At 46.9% G+C, this 23,919-nt stretch overlaps 1 protein-coding gene across 1 annotated transcript in view; it reads left to right on the top strand.

Moving 5' to 3' along the window:
* Positions 1-21,338, top strand: part of ZHX2 (zinc fingers and homeoboxes 2) — a 144,210-nt gene extending 122,872 nt beyond the window's left edge. The window contains exons 3-4 of the mRNA XM_081070161.1: positions 6,799-9,549; positions 20,078-21,338. Of these exons, the coding sequence (XP_080926287.1) occupies positions 7,029-9,545 (2,517 nt within the window). The 5' untranslated portion in view covers positions 6,799-7,028 and the 3' untranslated portion in view covers positions 9,546-9,549; positions 20,078-21,338. The remainder of the gene's footprint in view (positions 1-6,798; positions 9,550-20,077) is intronic.
* The last annotated feature ends 2,581 nt before the right edge of the window (positions 21,339-23,919 follow it).

The raw sequence follows: 23,919 nt of genomic DNA, 5'->3' as shown, positions 1-23,919 counted from the left end.
GCCTTGCTACTCCGTGCGTGGGCCACCTTTACAGCACCATTCTCACCTGGGAGCTTGTTGGAAATTCAGTCTTGCAGAATCAGAATCCGAGTTTGAACAAGATCCCCAGGCAGTTTGCACAAAAACCTTGTATCCCAGCCCTATGGTGGCTCCAGGCTGTGTGACCCTAACCAAGCTCCTTAACCTCTCTGAGCCTCAGTAGCTACATAGGGTTTTTTGAGAAGTGAAACACTGAGACTTGAAGGCATACACTAAGCCTTCAGGGAACGTTAGCTGTCATTGTTATTGGGAAAATGGTGAAAGGACAGTTTTGCCACATTTAAACCCAAAGCATCCAGCCATACCTTGGTGAGGAAGAAAGTCCAAGCTGAATGCAAGGAAGTTCCAGGTGACAAGTGAAGAATCCGCAATGTCTGCTTCAAGGACAAACTTGGAGGCTGGAGAGGAGAGTGTCTCTTAGCAGCCGGAGCCCTGACTGTTTCACTTGGGGTTAGTGAAGATTATGGTTCATCTGCTTGGGGGTTCTTACCTTCATCGATGTGCCTTCTCTTCCTACCCTCCCCACCCCCAAACATCTCTGAGACGCTGCTGCTTCCGTGACCCTGCTTGGAAGACTTTGACACTCCGTTGCCAGCAGAATGAAATCCTAACTCAGCATGGCATTCAAGGCCCTTAACTATCTTCACTTGTCAGCCTCCTGCCGGCTCCACCCTCACGCCCTGCCTTGTAACCTCTGTCCTTGTCATTCCTCAGACAGTTGCTTGCTCTTGCTGTCTCCTCTGCCTGCTCTTCCTTTCTCTCTACAAGGCAGAAGCCTACCTCACCTTTGGAGCCCTGCTTAACCGGGAAAGGCCATGTGCTGTGTGCCAAGAGCCCAAGCGCAGCGTGGATGGACTTTGTTCAAATGCCAGCTCTGCCACAAACTAGCCACGTGACCCTGGGCAAGGCACTTCTCCTCCCTGGCCTGGGTTCTCTCTTCCGTAAGTTGAAGCTACTAACAACTGCTTTGCAGGGTTGTTGTGAGGATTCATCAACAAAGTATGGAGAATTTCAGTTGATCACGGTCATGGCCATTTTGTTCCTAAGAGGAACATTATCTCCCCTGTGAAGCATTTAGGCATCCTTCTCCCTCCCCATCCTACAAAATGAAGCACAGCGCCTCGGTGTTTCATAAGCTCTTTCTCCTTCTTGTCTAAGCAGCATCCAGAGGCTCCACTGACCCCTTTTCATGGAGTCCCTGACCTCCCTGCTTAAAATCACCGTTGCCCACTGCGCACCCCCCTCATCCTCTGCTGCTTGGCTTTTCTCCATAGAGTATCTGTCAATCATCGGGCGTCCTGCCTGTTTATTCTCGTGAATGCAAGCTCCCCGAGAGCAGATTCCTGTCTGTTCACTCCTGCATCCTCGGCGCCTAGAACCGAGACTAGCAGTGATGTGTGCTTGGTCAGTATTTGTTGTTGACTGCATGAACAAATCGTTTTTGTGCCATCGAGGGGCATTCAGATGGCACTGCCCTGCCCGGCTGTTATGGGCTGAATTCTGCCCCCTCCCCGGCCCCCAAAACTGCACATGTTGAAATCCTTTACGTGGTGTGTTTGCAGGTGGGCACAGAACGTGTCTGCGCCCTGTTCAGACCCACGGGGAAGCTGGCCCAGGGTAAGACCCCAATGCAGAGCTGGTCTGTTGGGGTACTCACCACAGCGTAGAAGGGACTGTGTTGGTGTTTTAACATGCATTTTATTCATTCGTTCATTCAGGTTTTTTTGTTTGTTTTTTGTTTTTGCCAACTTTAGCCAGTGTATACCTGAACCTGCAGACTTTGCCAGAAACACGGCAGCCTTCATGCCGGCAATTACCAGGCCTCACTGGTCCTGACCTCATTGGTGGCTTACAGACTTTCAAAAAGACAGACACCAGCTTGCTGCTGTTCACAGACACTCACCCCCGGTTGCCCCAGGATTAGTCTCCCATGGGCAAGGGTTCTTGCAGCACCCCCAGTGGGCCGCCCAGAGATGAATTCTTCAAAGGCTCAGCATTTTCACAGCCCTCCCCCTTTTCTCTCTTTCCTTCCTTCATCTTTCCTTCCTTTTAATCTGCTATGGTTGGGATTCTGGGTTGTCAATTAAGTTTTAGAAGATACTGGTTATTCTGAACCACAGTTTTTGGAACATTGGGAAGCTTTTAGGATGTTTCCCCACAATGTGGCTCGTTCCTCCGCCTCACTTGTCAACAGATTTAAATAATTCTAGATGTGGGGAGTTTCTGTAAGAAAGATCTCTTCTCCTCCACACCCATTCCTGCCCCATTTCTTTGTTCTGCAAAAGAGAAGTTTCCTTTTGCTCTCTCTCTTCAAAACAAAATTGTAATTCAAATGCCCAAGCCTCTGGACTAATGGGTGCAAATTTAGCTACGTTCTGCTGTGTCAATAATACCCACTGTGGAACTTAGGACCTGCTTTCCTTTACAGAGTTCCTCCACTCATACAAGTCCCAATACACACACACACACGCACACGCGCACACACACACACGCACACACATATGTACACAGGCACATACACACGTGCACATACACACACATTACTGAGCACCCACAAGAAATATTTCTATATCTGATCACTCTGTATCGGTTACAGTTAATTTAATTATTCACCTTATGTTTGTGGGAAGCATACTGAGGGCCAGGTGCTGTTTCAGGCTCTGGGGAAACCATAGTGAGATGTTTCTGCCTTTCTGGAGTTTACATTCTAGAGCAGTACTGTCCAGTAGAATGTCCCTCAATGATAGAAATGTCCTGCGCTGTTTGATACAATAGCCACCAGCCCCGTGTGGTTATCGAGCACCTGAAATGTGGCTAGTGTGACTAAGGAACGGCATTTTTTAAATTAGTTTAAATTTAAGAGCCACATGTGACTGGTGGCTGCCATATTGCGAACACAGTTGTAGAGAGGGACACAAACAACCAACCAGTAGGTAAATACTCTCTCCTCCTTCCTTCAACCACAAAAATATATAAATAAATGTTCGATGTTGGCAAGTGCTATGAAGAAAGCAAAGCAGAGTAAGGAACGAGAGAGCCTGAGGCGGGCATTATTTTAGATGGGGTGGTGGTCAGGAAAGGCTTCTCTGTGGGAGGATCTTTTTTTTTTTTTTAATTTTATTTTATTAGTTTCAGGTGTACAAGACAAGGTAATACTTAGACGTTCATCATTTATATCCCTCACACTGTGAACCCCACTCCCCCCATCCACTATCCCTCCGACCTCACACCGAGCCATCACATTATATATGTAAAATTATAGTTGGCATTCATTAATGTTTAGCTTCTGGTGTACAATGCCATGATCAGGCATCCACAGTATCCCTAAGGTGGTCTGTGGGAGGATCTTTTAAATGGAGCCCTGAGAACTGAGGGGTTCTAGGGATGGGATGTTCTGGCATCTGTAATGGAAGTGGGACACCCATTCCAGCAGCCAGTGTACGGTGCGCAAAGAGGAGAGGGAAGCATAGGCCAGGACGTACGGGGTTTGCAGGCTACAGTAAAGGCTGGAGTTCACTCTGGTGGGAAGCCGACAGGCCTTTGGCGTGCACAGAGGTGACGTAAACTGATTCCTATCTTCAAACATCCCTCTGCTGCTCTGGAGAGGAATGAAGCAGGAGACCCACGAGTGGCTTCTCTAGGCTTCCAGGTGGGACGTGAGGGCGCCTTAAACAGGGCAGGGAGAGGTGGCAGTGGTGAGAAGTGGTATGGTACTAGATTTCTTTTGAAGACAGAGTTAACAGGATTGCTGATGGGTTGACTGTGTGGGGTGAGGCAGAGCGGTTTTTAGCCCAAGTGAGCAATGGTGGAAGCATTGTTGGAGTCAAAGAATTCTGGAGGGAGTGAGGCATGTGGGGGGGGGGGCGGGAATCAAGAATCTAATGTTCAGTGGGGGCCTGGGAGCTGAAGATGTCACTTGAGAGTGGTCAGCAAAAAGACATGTGCCAGTCTGCTCTAACTGTGCCCGTGTCCTGTCCTCACCAGTGCCCTGAGGGACCCTTACCCACTACAGATGAAGTTGCCTAGTATGAAAATGCCAGGGCTCCAGCCTTCGAGTGAGTTCTGAGTTCACAAGGCAAGGAATACCCCTCTCCTGAGTCCTGCTCAAGTTTGTCACCTGAGCCCCTAAGGAGATGGGTGTGGGCTCAGAGTCCCACAGAGTAGTAGCTCACGAAACTAAGTCTTCACTTCTGCCCTTGAGCACTCTCATCAAAGGGACCTGAAACCAAGCCAGTGGAAGGAGCAGGAGGTGATATTCCATCTCTTCCATTCCCCTCTCCCCAGATGTCAGCTCTCCGTGTTCCAAAACACACTTCCCTCCTCCTTTAGCCACAAAATGCAAGGCCCGCTCCACATCGGCCTATGCATTTAGATGCATAGCCCATCCATTCTCCGGGTTGGGTTCTGTTCACATATCCTACCTCCTAATAATAAGCCAATTATTCCTATACTCCCCAATTAATATTTGTTTAATGCAATCTCAATCAAAATTCTAGATTTTGCAGATGATTCTGCTTTACGAGAACTGATTTATGTGAATAGGTGATCAAAATAACCCAGAACTGTTTTGCAAAAGAAGAGTAACAAGGGAGAACTCCCTTAATATCTCCAGATATGAAAAAAATCTAATCTACAGGGGGGAAGAATTTAGGCGTAAGTGTGAGACTCAATAGCTCAGTAGGAAACATGGAATAGATAATCCAGAAATGCCCTAGAATATCTAAAACTTGAATGTATAACAAAGATGGTGTCACAAATAACTGAGAAGAGGAAAGATAACACAATACATGCAAACTGAGATCACTGGTAACTTTCAAGAAAAATGGTTCGAGTTGTGTGTTACAGCTGAACCCACGATCAATTCCAGATGAGTTAAATGTAAAAAATAAAGCTAAATCATTCTAAGCTTTATTATTTTTACATTACAAAATAGTGTGTCTCTGCTATCAATGCAGGGAATCACTTTCTATACATAAAATCACAATGAAAGAAGCCGCAAGCAGAAAAGATTGATAAATTTGCTACCTAAAAATTAAAATTTGATGTGTAAAACATGAAAAGCACTATATGAAAAACTAACACGTAAATGATGGACTGGGAAAATTTTACAACCAATAAAGTACTGCTATTCTTAATGTATAGAGAACTCTCACAAATTAATAATAAAACCACTGAGAATCACAATATAAAAATCGCATAAAGAGACAATTCACAAAGGAAGAATACAAAAGGCAAGTAAGTCTTTGAAAACCATTCCACCTTATTAGCAATCAAGAAAAAGCACAAAAGCATATTAATAGAATTTTAACCTATCTTATCAGCTTTTTCATGGTAATAGTTGATGTAGGTTGAGTGGTAAGTTGGGCACTGTCATTCCTTGCCGGGGAAAGGCCAATTGGTGCAAAACCTTGGCCATATGAGCCAAGAGAACTTAAAATGTTGACACTGTTTGACCCAGTGCTTCTATTTCTAAGCATTCATCCACAGGTACTTCTCAGAAATAAAGATTCAGGGTGTCGATTGCAATTTTGTTAAGAAAAGCCAAAAATTGAAAATAAGTGTCCAACAAAAGTTGAATAGCTAAATGTATTATGTATGGTATATCGCTACAATGTAGCATCAGACAGTCATGTTTAAATCATTATTTTGCTCCATATTTATAAAAATCGGGAACTTTTCAAGGGAAATGAAAGAATTACAATATTTGGGATGATTTTTTTCTCCTTTGTACTTAAATGCATTTTCTGGATTTTCTATAGTGAAAATCATTTATTCTATAGTGAAAATAACATTTTCTATAGTGAAAATGTTATACAGGTAACCCCTGTATAACATGGCACTTCTATAACACGGTTTTGTTCTAACAGTGTTCGAAAACTGGGGGAAACCCTCGTATCATACGGCATCCTAGAACACAGCTTCACTCTAACACGGTTTGAGAATTAGAGACATCCCCGAACAACACAGAGTGCAAGAAGAGCCTTTTAAGAGCAAAACATACCTCATTTGAAATTAGGGAAATCCCCGAACAACACGGAATGTAATAAAAGCTTAGCAATGATGATGAAGAAAACATTATTTAATACATAGTAATATGTTATACTTTTGGTGAAAATTGCTTTAATAAAGATATGTCACTTAATTTTAAAAATATAATAGTATGTTTTTTTTTAATTTTTGGAACCTAACCCCCTTTTTTGTACTAGTTCTTTGTTTTGTATAACACGGGTTTCGTATAACATGGCATTTTTTAAGGACCCTAACAACCGTGTTATACGGGGGTTACCTGTACGTTTATGATACAGGATCAAAGTGCATACTATCTATTTTCTAATGCCCATATGTTAATAAAGGCCACTTGCCAGCCCCAGGTAAACATCTTGCTTCTGATTTACCGTCAATTAAAGCACCTTGCCAGCCCAGCCACATTTCATGTGCAACGTTCACCAACCGCTTCAGAGGATCCCACTACCTTTGTTGCTTTCTGGGTCCATTTGTCTCTAAACGTGAACTCGTGACCTACATCCTTGTTTGCATATTTTGGGCCCATTCCCACTGTCCTTCCCAGAGAAGGGAAGAGGAGAAGAACATGATCTTTCATTTGTACGTGCACCCACTCTCACACCATCTGTGCTCTCCTAGGTGTTTGCTTTGGGTGCCCCTTGGGTGTGTCATGGGTGCAACTCAGAAAGAAATGCTAGTTTTAGTTCTTTCGCCTGTCGAAGAAACACTGACCCTTTCTTTGTTCTTGTCCTACAGATATGATGCTGCCAGTTGTATTTAGCCATTGGAGCAATTACAATTTTCTGTGCTGAGATCACACTGGAAACTCAAACACCAGATTTCAGTACTGAAAGGAAGCCAAAGCCATTGGAGGGGGGATAAAGCCAAAAGCCTTTCTTTGACCTTATTTGTTCCAAAAATTTCACTGCCCCTTTCCTACGTGCCCTGCCCTCTCCAAAATAAGCCATTGCACAGAGACAAGCACCATGGCAAGCAAACGAAAATCTACGACCCCGTGCATGGTTCGGACATCACAAGTGCTAGAACAAGATGTGCCCGAGGAAGGAGACAGGGCCAAAGAAAAAGGGATCAGCACGCCACAGCCTGAAATGGCCAAGGACAGTTGGGCAGCGGAACCTGAAAACTCTTCCAAAGAAAATGAAGTGATAGAGGTGAAATCTACAGGGGAGAACCCATCCAAAAAGCTCCAAGGTGGTTATGAGTGCAAATACTGCCCCTACTCCACGCAAAACCTGAACGAGTTCACGGAGCACGTGGACACGCAGCACCCCAATGTCATTCTCAACCCCCTGTACGTGTGTGCCGAATGTAACTTCACAACCAAAAAGTACGACTCGTTGTCTGACCACAACTCCAAGTTCCATCCCGGGGAGACCAACTTCAAGCTGAAGTTAATCAAGCGCAATAATCAGACCGTCTTAGAGCAGTCCATCGAAGTCACCAACCACATCGTATCCATCACCACCAGTGGCCCTGGAGGTGGTGACAGTGACCCTGGGATCTCAGTGAGTAAAACTCCCATCATGAAGACGGGGAAACCGAAAACTGATGCCAAGAAGGTGCCCAAGAAGCCTGAAGAGGCCGCCCCCGAGAACCACATGGAAGGGACTGCCCGCCTGGTAACGGACGCAGCTGAGATCCTCTCAAGACTCGGAGGTGTGGAGCTGTTCCAGGAGTTAGGGCACGTCATGCCTTCAGTCCAGCTCCCACCAAATATCAACCTTGTCCCCAAGGTCCCCGTCCCACTGAATACTACCAAATACAACTCTGCCCTGGACACGAACGCCACCATGATCAACTCCTTCAACAAGTTCCCTTACCCAACCCAAGCGGAGTTGTCCTGGCTGACAGCTGCTTCCAAACACCCAGAAGAGCACATCAGAATCTGGTTTGCCACCCAGCGCTTGAAGCATGGCATCAGCTGGTCCCCCGAGGAAGTGGAGGAAGCCCGGAAGAAGATGTTTAATGGTACCATCCAGACGGTCTCCCCGACGATCACTGTGCTGCCCGCCCAGCTGGCCCCCACAAAGATGTCGCAGCCCATCCTCCAGACGGCTCTACCGTGCCAAATCCTCGGCCAGACCAGCCTGGTGCTGACTCAGGTGACGAGCGGGTCGACAACTGTCTCTTGCTCCCCCATCACACTTGCCATGGCCGGAGTGACCAACCACGGCCAGAAGAGACCGTTAGTCACTCCCCAAGCTGCCCCTGAGCCCAAGCGTCCACACGTCATTCAGGTGCCAGAGCCCCCACCCAAAGTGGCCAACCCTTCGCTGACCCCATCCAGCGACCGCAAGAAGACAAAGGAGCAGATAGCACATCTCAAGGCAAGCTTTCTCCAGAGCCAGTTCCCTGACGATGCCGAGGTCTACCGACTCATCGAGGTGACCGGCCTGGCCAGGAGTGAGATCAAAAAGTGGTTCAGTGACCACCGGTACCGCTGTCAAAGGGGCATCGTCCACATCACCAGCGAATCCCTTGCCAAAGACCAGCTGGCCATCGCAGCCTCCCGACACGGTCGCACGTACCATGCGTACCCAGACTTTGCCCCACAGAAGTTCAAGGAGAAAACACAAGGTCAGGTTAAACTCCTGGAAGACAGCTTCTTGAAAAGCTCTTTTCCTACCCAAGCAGAACTGGATCGGCTAAGGGTGGAGACCAAGCTGAGCAGGAGGGAGATCGACTCCTGGTTCTCGGAGAGGCGGAAGCTCCGGGACAGCATGGAACAAGCAGTCTTGGATTCCATGGGGTCTGGCAAAAGAGGCCAAGACGTGGTGGCCCCCAATGGTGCTCTGTCTCGACTTGACCAGCTCTCCAGTGCCCAGCTGGTCAGTACTCTGCCCAGCCCTTCACCAGCCATTACAAAAAGTCAAGAGCAGGTTCATCTCCTGAGAAGCACGTTTGCAAGGACCCAGTGGCCTACCCCCCAGGAGTATGACCAGTTGGCAGCCAAGACCGGCCTGGTCCGAACTGAAATTGTGCGTTGGTTTAAGGAGAACAGATGCTTGCTAAAAACTGGGACCTTGAAGTGGATGGAGCAGTACCAGCAACAGCATGTAGCGGAGGATCACGGCTATGACATCGCATCCAGGAAAGCAGCTAAAGCCACTGTCCCCGAGAGCCCAAAGAACGGGAGTGCGGTGGGTCAGCAATATTACAAGGACCCCAAAAAGCTCTGTGAAGAGGATTCGGAGAAGGTGGTACCCAGGGTAAAAGTGGGCAGCGAGCAAGCAAAAGACAGTTTGCCAGCTGCAAAGCCCTCAGAGGTCACCTCAGACAGGTCAGAGGGCAACAGCCGGGATGGCCAGGGCAGTGATGAAAATGAGGAGTCCGGCGTTGTGGATTGGGTGGAGGTGACAGTCGGAGAGGAGGACGCCATCTCAGACAGGTCGGACAGCTGGAGTCAGACTGCCCCCGAAGGCACAGCCGAGCTGGCCGACTCAGACTCCGACAGCGTCCCTGCCGAGGCTGGCCAGGCCTAGACAGGTAATTCCACCTGTTTGCTGCCCCCCCCCCCACCGGTAACTAGGGGAGGATGCTGGGTGTCTTTCTTTATGTTTCCAGAGTCCATATAGTTTGTAGGATACACAGATGTTGACAAAGACGATGGGTTCTTTTTTTAAAAAAGGAAGAAAAATGGGGGTGGGGGGCTGGTAGATTTCATGCTCTTATTGGAAAGGCTGTGTTGATGGGTGACAGCAGTGCTTCCTGTGGCCTCTTTAGGGCCTGTCCAGGCTAAAGTCTAGTCGGAGTTGTAATAGAACATCCTCCGCCTGTTTTATGTTTGGTGCTGTAAGAAACAAACATAAAAAGGATGTGTTTTTCCCTTTTTCTTTTTTTTCAATCCTTTTCTTTTTGGAGTTTTGTAAGAGTAAGTATCCAAGTTTACTGGTTAGAGATTTGGGGTTGTTTCTATTAACCTGAAAGGTTTGGATGTTTGCCTCGTCGTGGCTAATGGAAGGTGCACTATGTGTCCCATTAAATGACCCTGCTCCTAGCTGCACTGATTGGATCCTCAGAACCCCTTCATATCTGGGAGACTCTGGTATAAATTTAGGCCTGTGGAGCCACAGAAGCCGGGGAAGGGAGGTTACCATGGTTACTAATGGCCATGTCATCCACATGATGGGACGTGTCACCCAAGCCCTTGGTGTGTGTGTTTCACAAGAGGTCCATGCAAATCAAGGCCTAAAGCACAGCAGCTTGCTTGGTGGTGAATTTAAAAATGGGGGTCAGGGAAGGAGGGTGGTGGGGAGAAGGAGTCAGGAGGGAAAGAAAGGTCCACCTTGGCCAAAGCGGAAATATTCCACAGACAGCTTGAAACCAGGAAGGAGATGCAGGGTTTACAGCCCGCCCAGGTTGGTTTCTCCACAGATCACTTAAAAGGCAATGGAAGAGGTCCCCCAGGTCACCTTTCAAAATAATGAAATAAAGATAAGAACTTCCAGAATGATTGATAATTCCCTGGACATTACCATGCCTCTTCATTAATGAACGTGGATAACTTGGGCTGGCCATGTCCCTCATTCATTTATTTATTCGGTAATAAAATGAGGCACCTGGCAAAAAAAAAGTCCTCTCGCAACCTTGTTTTAGCTGGCTTCACCGGCTATTTAGTCAGAAAGCCATCAGGTCTTTCTCCTCTCGCTTTTCAGGAGGAAGTGGTAATGGGTTGTGGGTGAAGATGCAGTCCAGTGGTGGGGGTGGGGGGGGCTAGTGACAGGAGGGGGCTAAAGGCTACTGACGTCACCAATAGCACCAACTATCCACTTTTATCTGGCTTACCTCAGTTTCATCCTCCCTCTGGCCACTTTCCTGCTTCTTACAAAACCCTGTCAGTCCAGCCCCTGTCTCCCTTACTGAGATGAAGGAGCAGTTTTTTTTCTTTTCTGGTCTAGTCAGAATCTGCCTGAAAGCTCCTAGCTTTCCTTGTCTTCTGTCCTTGACCTTTTCAGATACATGACATAAGTCTCCATGATTACTTATTCCTCCTACCACTGAATAGATGATAGAGTTCAGTTCCATTCAACGACTACGTTCTGAACATCCACTGTGTGTCGGTAGCTGTGGTGAGCGCTGGAGATCGTGAAGACCGATTACAGAGTCCTCATTCACATGGAGCTCAGCCAGGCCAAGGAGAGAGGAAACTGTTCTTCCCTTTCCTAGCCAGCAGGCTCTGGGGTATGATGGAGACATGCACAGCCGTGTATGGGAGCATCCAGGAGGGGCACCCAGGTTGGAGATCAGGGAAGGCTTCCTGGAGGAAGGGCCATCTGACTCAGGAGCTAGCTGAGGGAAGGAGTTACCCAAATCCACAGACAAGGAAAAGAGTGGTTCAAGTGGAAGGAATAGACAAGGCAACCAGAGTTTGAGGTTCAGTAAACAATGAAAAGAGGCAAATTGAAAGAAAACCCAGTGGTTTCCCACAGCAGGCAAAAGCTATTCTGAAGCAGTTGTGTTTGCTGCATTGGAGTATAAGGATGCTATGTCTTTGTATCCCAGAGTGAGTTCCACGGTGCTTCTGGATGACCATCACTGAGTGGGAGGTTGTCTGGGGCGGGGGGCAGCTCCCCAGAGGCCACCTGTCCCTATCCCTTCTCTCCCAACCATCAGCTGAAAATGCCCACCTGGGCTGGCTGCCACTGTGCCTGGCCTCCACCAGAGGCCCAAGAGAAACAGAAGGGGAAAGCAGAGCTAAAACCATGAAGAGGAGCTTCGGGAAGGACAGGAGGAAGGATAGAAGGGTGGAGCAGAGTGTCCTGAGTAGCACAGGCTGAGCTGGGAGCTCTGGGAACAGATGGCCTCATGCAGTTCTCTTAGCAACCCTGAGAGGTAAGTTATCTATACATTTATAAACGCAGAAACTGAGACTCAGAAACCAAAGAACTTAGCACATGCCCCCAGCCAGCACCCCAGTTTCATCACCCCTCACTCTTCCCACTGTCGTCTCTGCCTCTTTATTTCTGACATAAATGCCCCTTCTCTGGTTGACCCCCCCCCCCAGTAGCAGGGGAGGGAATACCTAGAGGTTTTGGAGTTGAGTTTTGCATTAACATCTGATAACTCAGAGACGTAGGAACTGGCTGTGTCCCTGAAAAGCCAGGAATACCCAGGAACCCCGTTTTATGGTAAATTATGGTAAATGCCACAAGTGTGCACTGGCAAATATTCCTAAACCAGACACTAAGGTCTACTCAATACCTAGCGACATCCAATATCCCTAACGGGCTTCCTGATATTTCGGAGGTGCCATTGCACTGAGGAAGGGGCTGCAGTCTGCACTAAAAGGTGACGTCCTGGACAGAGGTTCCTTAAAGGAACGTTTTGACTTAGAGGAAAATAAACTCGCCAAATTACTTCACAGCTGTTATGAGCCAAACACATGGGTGTCTTGAAATTCATAAATATTCAGCAATGCCTATATTTAAACATATATTTATTTAGGAAGCTGCAGTTGAGTTCAGTTGTTACACATATAATAATCCTGAAAATAATGCATGGTTTTGACCTCATAAAAGGTGTGATATGATGTACGTATGAGAGAGAGAGAAGTTGGGTAAGCAGCTGAGAGCTGACACTAGGGTGGGATTTCCTCGGCAGCAGTTAAGCATCTCCCCTGACCATTTCCTCTGACTGATACTTTCTTTGCAAGGCTCATGACAGCATTTGACTCAGTTCCGGCTCACCTCGGTCCTGGGGTTAGTCACAGAGATAAGCAATCTTTCCTAAGCTTTGAATTGTGTTGTCTTGATTCAATTTCCGGGTCCAAATAATTCTCGAGCCATCCGTTGAGAGACTTGTCCTGGTAAGAGGCTGAAACATAAATCACTCCTTTCCTAAAAATTAGAGTACTTGAACAAGACATTGTCAGACATATGCCTTGATGTTTGGCCAGATGGAATATTCCGGCACTACTACTACGAAGAGTTTCTATTCATTTGTATATGCCATGTGCTCAGCATTTTTCTAAGCACATCTATTAAGTCATTTAAACTTCACGACAATCCTATAAGATAGGTATGGCTCTTTCCCCCTTTTCACAGAAGGCAAAACAGGCTCAGAGAGACTTCTCCTGGGTTCCTCAGCTAGCAGCTGGTGGAGACTGGAGGCCACCTCTCGTCTGTCAGGCCAGTGCCTGACCCAACCACCATGGCCCGCCACCTCTCCAACAGTGACACCACATAAGCAAACCAACAGGATATGGTCATTTCTTAATTCTGTGTGGGAATGGAGACTAATACACAACTATTCACTCACTACTTTGCTGCCTCCTGATGTCTGCTTATTCCCATCTCCTGATAATTAGGGAAGAGGTGAAATGTGTGAATTGTCAGAACAAAATATTTTCCATAGTTCAGCTTGCTTAAAATATTCAAGGCTGCCAAGTGTTGCACCCTGGCTACAATTTAGGACCCAGGATATGTATGTCCCCACAGTCTGTTCAGATCAGCTGCCCAAATACAGATATTTGGATGGATGGATGGATGGAAAGAAGGGAGAGAGGGAGGGAGGGAGGAAGGATTGAAGGAAATACTGTAATTATCTGTTTCCCTGTCTCCCCTCTACAGACCCTTGAAGGCTGGGACCATAGCCCATTGGTCTCTGAATCCCCATTGCCTTACTCAGAGCAGATGCTCAATAACAATTTATTGAACCAACCTAAGAATTACCAAAGACAGTTGGCTTTTAATTATCCAGGGTCTGGTATTTCCATCCTTTTGCTTCTCTTTTTTTTTTCTTTTTTTTTTTTCATCTCTCATTAGCCCCATTAGATGACAGCAGTCCGAGGAGTTAGGGGGGACAGTTTGCTTTTCATGTGTGTGTGCAGCACGAGGGAAAGGTCTGTTGAAGACTGGTCACTGGATATTTACTGGGTGATGGCTTCTCAGGGACTGCACAAAACCCTCAGTACCCTGACACCTAATGGAACATGAACTGTTATCACTTCCATTTACCTAATTCCGGAGCTTTTCACACTAAGAATTCTCACTGTGCTTTGGGTAGCTTGTAGCAACTTAGGAATCATGAAACCTAAGCCCCTCATTTTTCAGAGGAAGGATGTGGGCCCCGACGAGAGGAAGTGACAAGTTCAGGGACATTCATGATCAGTGCTTTAGCTCATTCATCCATCAAGTATTTGTGGACTGTCTGTCATGGGCCAGACTCTGGAAGGCAGTGGTGCCTAGCCTGTCCCTGCCCTCATGGGGCCCATAGTCTAAAGGGGAATGAAGCTGTCATCCATCTTTCATCAAACAAAAAAGGACAGTTACTACACTGGCAAGTATTTGGAAGGAAAGGTACGTGGTGCTGTGAGAGTATAGAATAGAGGAATTAAACCTGACTGAAGGGGTCAAAGAAGGCTTCTCTAAAGAGTTAGTGGGTGAATTAAAATCTAAAAGGTTAAGTAGGAGTTGCCTGGGTGGAGAGGAGGGGACAAACATTCCAGGCAGAAAAATACCACTCACGGGTTCTGAGGCCAGAGGGAACGTACCACATCAGGGGACCTGAAAGGTGGCTATTGTGGCTATGAGTCTTTCACACTGCATAGAAAGAAGGGCAGGGGTGTTAGATGGACTCACAGATAATCAAATTTTCCCTTGAAACTCCTCTAACTCACCAATAAAGGATTCTGTGTGTGTGATCCTGTAGAGAAAGTTTGAGACCCTGTGAGATACGCAAGGAAGAAACAAAAGGAAAAAGTCATCTTGCAAATGTCTGGGTGGTTAGACTTTTCTGCTCCAGTGGGCAATGGAGGATGGATGGTGGAAAATTCTAGAGCGTCCACATGCCTATACATTTTACTTTGTTCTCTTCCATTAGTAAGTTGCTGTAACCTTAATACCTACTATATTCGTCAACTCGGGCTGCCATAACAAAATACCACAGACTGAGTGGCTGAAACAACAGAAATCTATTTTCTCACAGTTCTAGAGGCTGAAAGTTCAAGATCCGGGTGCCAGTAGGGTTGGTTGCTGATGAGACCTCTCTCCGTGGCTTACAGACCTTCTCTCTGTGTCCTCACATGGCCGTTCTTCCCCGTGCATGTGTCTCTTCTTCCTATAAGGACACTAATCCTGTCAGGTTAGGGCCCCACCCATACTGCCTCATTTAACCTTGATTACCTCCTCAAAGTCTCCATCTCCAGATAGGCATATTGAGGATTAAAGCTTCAATTTATACACAGAGGTGGGGGACATACCTTAGTCTGTAACACTTTCTAATAGAGTTGTTGTCTGTTGTTGTCAGGATTAAATGAGATATTATAAGTGGAAGCCCCTAAGCAGGGACCTGGCATTAGCGTCTGCTGCTCATTGGCTGCTGACTCTGAAGCTGCACACACTTCTCCATATGGACAAGAATTTGGCCGTCTGCCTCCTGCCTTTCCAAGCTGCCTTTTTCGGTTGGGGTTCCTCTTGACCGAAGAGCTTTGGCCAGATGTGCCAGAGTTGGCCAAGGTCTGGTGTGGGGACTGTCTGGGATGGTATGGAGTTTTCCGTGTCCGCTGGGAAATTGCCTCATCCCTCTCCATGCCACTGTATTTTCCTTATCTCGATTCTAATTCAACTCTGATAGTCCCCGCTTAATAAAAGACCGTTTGACTCAGAAATATGATTGAGAGAGAGAATGAATCACTACCACAGTGCTTGTTTTTCTTTCTCATGGAATACAGTGTTATTCTCTCCTGAATCCGCAGGACTTTGGGAAATCCCTACAGGAAAAATTAAAGAGAAGCAGAAACAAAAAGCTATCGCATGGGAAAAGAATTCTAACTGTTGCATGTTTCCCCAATGGTTGAAGTAATAGGCAAGCAGATTTGCTAAAGTATTAGATAGTACTTTTTAACAGTCCACGTTGTCCCCCAAGATAGAAAAAGACCGCTACGGGAGGCCGTGGGTCCCCTGTCCTCAGCATAGTGCAGGGAGAGACTGGACTTGGACGTCTCTATCCACTTGGTTGGTAGAAATGTTGGAATAATGGCCCAATGACCTTGCGGTTTCCTCCCCAAGCTGAGACCTGGTGCTCTAGCATAGGTCGTTGGTTCTCTGCGTTGGAGAATGGCTGTGACCAACGGGTAAGACTCCACATAGAAACCCAGGAGATTAGCAAGAGGCCACATAGTCAAAAATCACTGATCCTCTTTATAAAAACCCTGAAATGTGAATCTTGTCACCAACCTCGTGTAACCACCTCTAACAGCACCATGCACTCTTCCCTTTTTTTATTCATTAATGGACATCTGAGTATCCCGAGTGGGCCAGACACAGTGCAGGCAGGGGGTAGAAGGGGTACCGACCATGTCCTCAGGGGTCTCACAGGATGTACAATCAACCAGGCAATTTGAGGAAGGTGTGCTGGGAAGCCCCTGCTCAGGGACATTTATCAAGGAGAACTGACGAGAACTAACGGTGGCTGGGACCAGGCATCTGAGAAGTGGCCGGCAACCTGGAATTTGCTGCCCAGGGGATCGGCAATTGGGCCCGATGGAAACACCACCCCTGCCTCTGCTTCCACCCCCTCTGCATCCAGGGTTTTCCCAGCCTTCCTGTGAGAGTGCTGCCAACTCCCACAGCCCAAGTCCTGCCCACGCTGCCCTGCGAAAGGTCAAAGGAGATTTGAAGTCCAGCAGCTCCAATGGTGCTTACAACAGATATCTGGGAGGTCTACAAAAGCTGCAAAAAAAAGTGACTTGGTCACCCTTTCTCCAAGTCATCCCTTTGGCCTTGCAATCTGGTTTTTTTTTGTTGTGGTGGGGTTTTTTGTTTGGTTGGTTGGTTGGGGGTTTTGTTTGTTTGTTTGTTTGAATTTTTTTAAAGACTTGTTCAGCATCTTTTTTCTTTATTCACGCATATGGTTGGAGGATTATGCATGTTCACATCCATAAGAAATTACACAGGAAATCATAAAAACTTATTGCCAGATGGATGGAAATCCTCCTCAATACTGAGGTTTATCTAAAACCGTGAGTTTCTGCCAATCACTGGAAGAGACAGGGTTCAGTTTTGTTTATGGGAGAGGGAAAAAGGGAGAAGACATGTATACTCTCACACACATAGGTGAGCCCGTTTACACCCAAGACCCTAATTGACACCTGGCCTTCCTCAAGAAGCGATGTTTCTGGAGCATCTTCCTGCCTTATGTATGACCGTCCAGCAGCCTGTCGGGTATGAACTGTGGGAATGAGGCTCGGGGACGTCTGCTGAGCTTGGCACAGAGGAAACGGCAGAGCCTGGATCCAGCTTCCTCCAACTTCACATCTCTTTCCACTCTGTCCCACCACGGCCGGTACCCACAGTCCTGGGCTGACCGGACGTTCGTCAGCCTGGTTGGGAGAAGGAAGAACAGTAGCTGTCTATCCAATGTCCTGGGCCTTGTTTCCTGGTGTCTTGAGACCTGTACAGGTGGACATCCAACCAGAGACAGCCCCCTTTCCAAAGGCGGTGAAAGACCCCGTTTGCTGGGGAAATGCCTGTTCCGTGGGGAACACGGGAGGCTGGCTGTCCTCTGTGCACCTAAATCAGGGTGCGGTGGCTCTGCAGGGGACTGCCAGCCCCTGCCCTTGAAGCAGACGGGCTCTCTGCTGTCCCTTGGAGGCGCCGTGCAGGGAGAGGCTGTGCACGCAGGACGAGGAGCCCTGGCCGTGGGTCAGGTATGGAGAGGAGCAATTCATTGGACGAACCAAGGTAGAATCCGGGTTCCACCACTTACTACTGATTTGCGTCATTTAATCTCTCCAAGCCTTCATTTCTTCACTGCCGAGGGGGCCCAACAGTCACTTAACTCCTGGGTTACGGTGAGGCCTAAATGAGATGTTCTGTATTAGCACCTGGGCCTGGCTCAAAACAAGTGTGAGATAAGTATTAGCTCCTCTCACTATGGTCACAGTCGTGATTCACGACTCTTTCTGACTGCACTGCTGACGAGTCTTGTGACCTAGGGAGATGAATTTTTCTCCCTGTGCTTCCATTTTTTTCCCTCGTAAAATGAGTGGTGTTGCAATCACCCATAAGGATCTCTGTAGCTCTTATGATTCGGTGACTTTTGCTGGATCCCTTTCAGGCGGTACCAGATCCCAAGGACACCTCTGGAATCTGGTTTCATCCATAGACATTTCTTTCGAAAGCTGGTTTCTTAACTCCAAGATTCAGTCTTATTTGTCAGGCGCATCTAGGAAATGTGGGTACATTTGGTAGCCAGACATTAGGAATAAATGACTACATAGATGATCAGCTGATACCTTTGGCTGAGAATCTAGTCTTCTGGCTCTTGGTGCCATGAAAAAAAAAAAAGAAAGAAAAACCACTTCTCAGGGCTTTCTCAGACAGAGAAGTGGCCAGCAGAGCAGTGACACGTCCTTACTAGGAAGGAGGCAAAGGAAAAGCCAGTGGCTTCTACCATTTGATAAAATTCCAGCCTGTCGTGGAACACTGGCTGCACCCTTGAGGTCCCTGAGCCCTCCCCTGGGATTCCTGGCCCAGGATCTATGGATCCCGGGAGCCCACAAAAGGAATAACAGAGTTCTGTCTTAGTTTCCCAGGACTGCCATAAAGTACCACACACTGAGTGGCTTAAACAACAGACATTTATTTCTCTGACAGTCTGGAGACTGGAAGTCTGGTGTTGGCAGGGTTGGTTCCTTCTGGGGACTGTGAGGGAGCGTCTGTCCCAATGCCTCTCTCCAACTTCTGGGGGTTGCTGGCAGTCCTTGGCATTCCTTGGCTTATAGAAGCGTCACCCTGACCTCTGTCTTTGCCTTCACATTGCATTCTCCCAGTGTATGTCATCTCTGTGTCCAGTGTCCCCTTTTTATAAGGACACCAGTCATACTGGATGAGGTCCCACCCTAATCACCTCATGTTAACTTCCCTAAGTAAGGGAATTTTACCAGTACGGTCACATTCTGTGCTCGCTTCGGCAGCACATATACAAGTAGGGTCACATTTTGAGGTGCTGAGGATTAGGATCTCAACATATCTTTTGGGGGGACACAATTCAACCCATAACAAGGTCCTGGGATTATTTGAATCACTTCAAAGTATATGTAAGAATTAAACATTTCTCCATACTGACTCTTTTGAAAAATACCATGTGTATAGCATCAGCGCAGACTCTGGAGATTGCCTGGGTTTGAATCCTGGCTCTGCCACTTAATAGCTGTGTGATCTTGGGCAAATTACTTAGCCTCTCTGTGCGCAGTTTTCCCACCTATAAAATGGAATGGTAATACCTACACCTCCGAGGGTTGCTATAAATATTAAATAAAAAGTGCACTTAAAAATTATCTCATTATAATTACTAAGATAGATAGATATGTATGTATATATACATATACATATGTATACATATACATATACATATATGTGTGTGTGTATATATATATATATATACATATATATATATATATATATATCTCCTGCCCTGTTTGGAAAAGGCTCCATTTAACAAAAACAGTGAAAGCATGTAAAATACTAACCATGTACTGAGCACTATTCCAAATGCTGGTGCGTATATCAATTTACTTCATCATCACAACTCCATCAGGTGGATGCTGTTATCATTCCTGTTTTGTAGAAGCAAAGACTAAGCAAGCCCTAGACGGAATCAGTCACATGTGTGCAGCCCCAGTAAATGGAAAAGTTGGGACCCAAGTCCAGGTTTGTCTGACTGTGGCCTTTTCAGAGCCACTGCGACTGGCTGCCTCCACAGCAATAATAAAAGGGTCTTGTAAGGATGACAAGACTCACAGGCAATCTCCTTCACTTCCCCAGAAAGCCATCCTGTTTTCAGAGGCCTGATTCTGGACCGTGCTCTCCATCATGTCAGACTGTACTCAGGAAACTCTTTAAAACAGGTCCCAAACGTGAAGGCTGTTTGTCTCTCCTCCAAGCCCCAGGATGACTTTGGAAGGGCGTCCTCCCCAGGAGAGCCAGGAGGAGGCCACCCCTGAGTCTGTCCACCCAGGGAATGCCAGTCACCTCCCTGACATATTATCTCTGGTTTTGTGTCTTCCTTCTAGGGAAGTCCGTCAGAACAACTGTGCCGATAAAGGGGATGCTCTGCTTCTGAAGAAAGAAGAGAGCTTCCCTCCTGGGCTGGTGGGCCACCTGGCCAGAGACTCCAAGCGGAACTACTTAGCTGGCGTGTGCCTGCGGGGTACAGGAACCCAGCCCGTCACACACCCCTCCCAGAGGACCGGTGGGAATTGTTCATAGTGCCAAAGTCCTACTACTGCATTTTCAGTGGGTCCTTGTAAATAGTTTGCTCCTCTGCCCTGTCCCCCATTTCTTGCTCAACTGGAACCAATTTGTACAATGTGGGAATTTTGCTACCTTTTTAATCGAGGGCAACTTCCTTTTCCAGCATTACCATTGTAAGGTTTTTCCAGGAGGGGAGGGCTGATCACATGTGCTTTTTTTTCTTTCTTCCTTTTTTTATTTTTATTTTATTAATTTGGGGGGGGAGGGAATGTTAGCATTAGTGCCATTATATCTACTGGATTTTAGGTAGAAAGAGTTCATTTTTAAAGGTAGTTTGAAATTTGGGAGATTTCTCGGGGAGAAGGGCTGGGATTCAGGCATCGGTCTCAACTGGGAAGGTTTTACAGATGGTAGATCTTCCAAATCAAATCCGTTTCCAGTTGTTCCTCCAACTGCCTGTGGGTCCCTGTTTAGCCACACATAAGACTTTCTGAACTGCCTCTTACAAGTCTGGTTTCTCAACGGCCTGGCCTCTTAGGTCAGACCTGGGGCCCAACCAGCACCGGGAGGACTAGGTAGCAGGTGGCTGACCTTTTAAGCCGGTTTTAGATACTGCAGAAAGGGCCCCCACGTTTGTTAGCCTTATCATTACTTTTGTGAAATGAAAACAAAAAGAGATCTTCCTATGTAGATGATACAAAGATGAATTGCTTTGGTTTTCATTTCTGTTCCTAACTGCCTTTTTTCAGTGTGGTATTTGACAAGATTTCAGCTTGAAGCCTCACCATGAATTGATTTTTTTTTTTGTTTGTGTGTTTGTTTTGGGCCAATTTTAGATTCCTGAGTGCACTTTTCTTTTTTCCAGTTAGTCCTAACTTTTTAAGAAAAAAACCAAGAGACATAGCTGGTGTAAATGTTGCAATATGAATTGTGTTTGCAAGCCCCCTCCACCCCCCGTTTGAGTACACTGCACACATAAAACAATAGGGAGTTTGGGGGCGGGGGAAATACGATTTTTCTAACTTGTTGCTCATTTGTTGTAACTCAATAAAGCAAAGACTAAACATTTTTATAACTTTCTCCTCTGCTCCGGGTTCTTCATTTCTGTTAGGTTCCCAGGGAACAGCATGAGGGTTCCAACCCAGCCACCTCCTGTTTCAAATCCGTATGACCACATTTCTCATTTCCCGTCTGGGTGAGGTTGGACACCGCACGTTGGGACGTTAAAAACCAGTGTAAATGTTGATGTGGGGATCTTTATCATATCTCTTTGACGTAGAAAAGTAAGCGATAGGCCCCGCTTCTCCAGGGCTGCACAAATAGATTCATAAAGCACTGCAGAGAAGAGTATCAGAATGGGAATGAGACCTACAGGCAATGCCCAGCACCACCACTCACCCTCAGGTAAGTCACTTGGTCCCCAGGCTACTGGTGACTAGGACACTGCCATCTCTCCAAGAAGGCTGGCTTTTGTGTCTCTGCCCACGTGAGGTTTAAAGAGCCCCTCACCGTTCATTAGTGACTCTCATCGAGACCAGAGGTTTGAAAAGGCACCAGAATCACCTAAAGAGCTGGTTCAAGTTTCTGACCCAGTAGGTCTGGGTGGCACCTGAGAATGCACATTGCTAACAAGTTCCCAAATGAGGCTGATGCTGCTGGTTCAGGGTTCAGGGACCCCACTGTGGGAATCTCTGGTCTAGAGGTTTCATTTTTCCATGGACTTACAGGCGTTAGGCCAGTTTATCTAAACTAAATGTGTATAAAGCATGCATACGCCTATTCTTCAGATAAAAGAAGCTTCCTCTCTCCTCCCACTTCCCAAATACAGGAAACAGGGAACAACCAAAAATTCCAAAGAGGCTCTTCTCTGGAAGATGCCCTCCCTATTGAGGTCAAACGCAGTTGTATTGTGGGAGAGCTCTGATCCTTGGCTTGGAAACCCTGCAATCCTGCCACATCCATTGGCTGTGGGCTCCAGTTGCCTTGGAGATATCTGCCCACTAATCTCTTCCTCCAGACCTTCTTCACCCCTTCCTCATTCTCCGTCCCTCGGTCCCCCGCATGCCCCCAGTCTATGATATAGTCAGGATGTGAGGATGTCTTCTGCTTTGTGGAATCTGCTCAGTCCTTGCGCCCACCCCAAAGCTCATGCTCTAGATACCTAACTCCATACCTGGACCACTGCAAGGGCTCCTGGTGTCTCTCTTCAGATATCACCTGCCCTCCACAACTCCCTATCTGGAGGACCAGGACGAAGGTGAGGTGAGCAAGGTACCTACAGGTGCAAAAATTTTAAGGAGCCAAGGTCATGCAAGTGCCAACCCTGTACTTGCAGGACCCTGAGAATAGGCACCTCCTTAAATTCTGCGTCCTACATGCCTCAGGTGCCTCACCGTAGCCCTGACCCTGCGTAGCTGGCATGCTTTCCTCTAACCCTACTTTATTTTCCTCCACCTCGCTTTTCACAACATGGTATGTATCTTTTTTTTTTTTTTTTTTTTTTTTTTTGCTGTCTTTTTCATCCTCCTACATCGCAAGATCCAGGAGAGCAAGGCCTGTGTCCATCTTGTTCCCTCTCCCATATCCTCTGTCCTTGCACAGTGTCAGGCACATAGTAAATGTTCCGTAAATATTTGGTGGATGGATGGATAGATGGATGGATGGAAAATGCCAGCTCTGCAGTCACACAGAGCTGAGTTTGAATCCAGCTCTGTTGGCGATCACCGACGTGATCTTGGAATTTACCTCCCTATCTCTCATCTGACACCTGAAGGTACAGACTTTCATCGTAGATCTGGTGTGAGGATTTCGTGAGTTCATGGACACAAAGTGCCCTGCACACAGTAGGTATTTCCTCCACAAATGTTCCTTCCCTCCTGCTGCTCTAACTGGGGAGGGGCACTGTGCCAGGCAGTGCCGTGGCCAGATGGGATGTTTGTGAGAGGAAGGCAGACAGGAAGAAGCTGGATCCAGGTCTGGGATGACGTTCCAGATACCTGTACCTCTGAATTTGGAGATTTTGCCATTTGTTAACCAATCCTCTCCTTACCACCCCTCAACCCCCCAAATCCACAAATCCTAACCTGCACATTTCTTACTTACAAAAAGCGAAAAGTGACTTTAGCTGACTTGTTTCCTACCGACCCGGCGTTTTCTGTGTATGCTCCCAGCACTGGACCTTCCACAGGCCTCATCTCCCCATGTTGTCCTGTCCTGCCAGCCCATTCATGAACTTCAGACCAAACCCAGCCTCCAGCTGCTCCTTTGGCGGGCAGCTGCCTTCCCCTCTTGCTATTTACCACCCTTGTTGTTTGCTTGTCACTCTCAAGGAATTTAAATAAATTCTTCAAGCAAAGCAGTATGAGATGTTCTCAAATGCCTGGGGAAAGCAAAAGGAAAACCTAGCCAGAACAATTTGTCTTTTAATTTTAAGTTCTGCACCAAAGAGAAGCCTTGATAATTGGGTGCCATGAAACTCCACAGGGAAGATGGGCTGTGTTCTTTAAACCACCCTGCAAAATATGTCAAGCTATCTTTTCTCCATTGAGAATGATGAAAGGGTGGCAGAAACCAGTAAGAGGTTCTTAAAGGGAATAGATGGATGGGATTCTTAGGTGGAAGAGAATAGTAGGGTGGAATAAGAATCTGCTGCTTTTATCTG

Source organism: Rhinolophus hipposideros (genome assembly GCF_964194185.1).
Source record: "Rhinolophus hipposideros genome assembly, chromosome: 13".
NCBI lineage: Eukaryota > Metazoa > Chordata > Mammalia > Chiroptera > Rhinolophidae > Rhinolophus > Rhinolophus hipposideros.
This window is presented reverse-complemented; position numbering and strand designations above follow the sequence as displayed.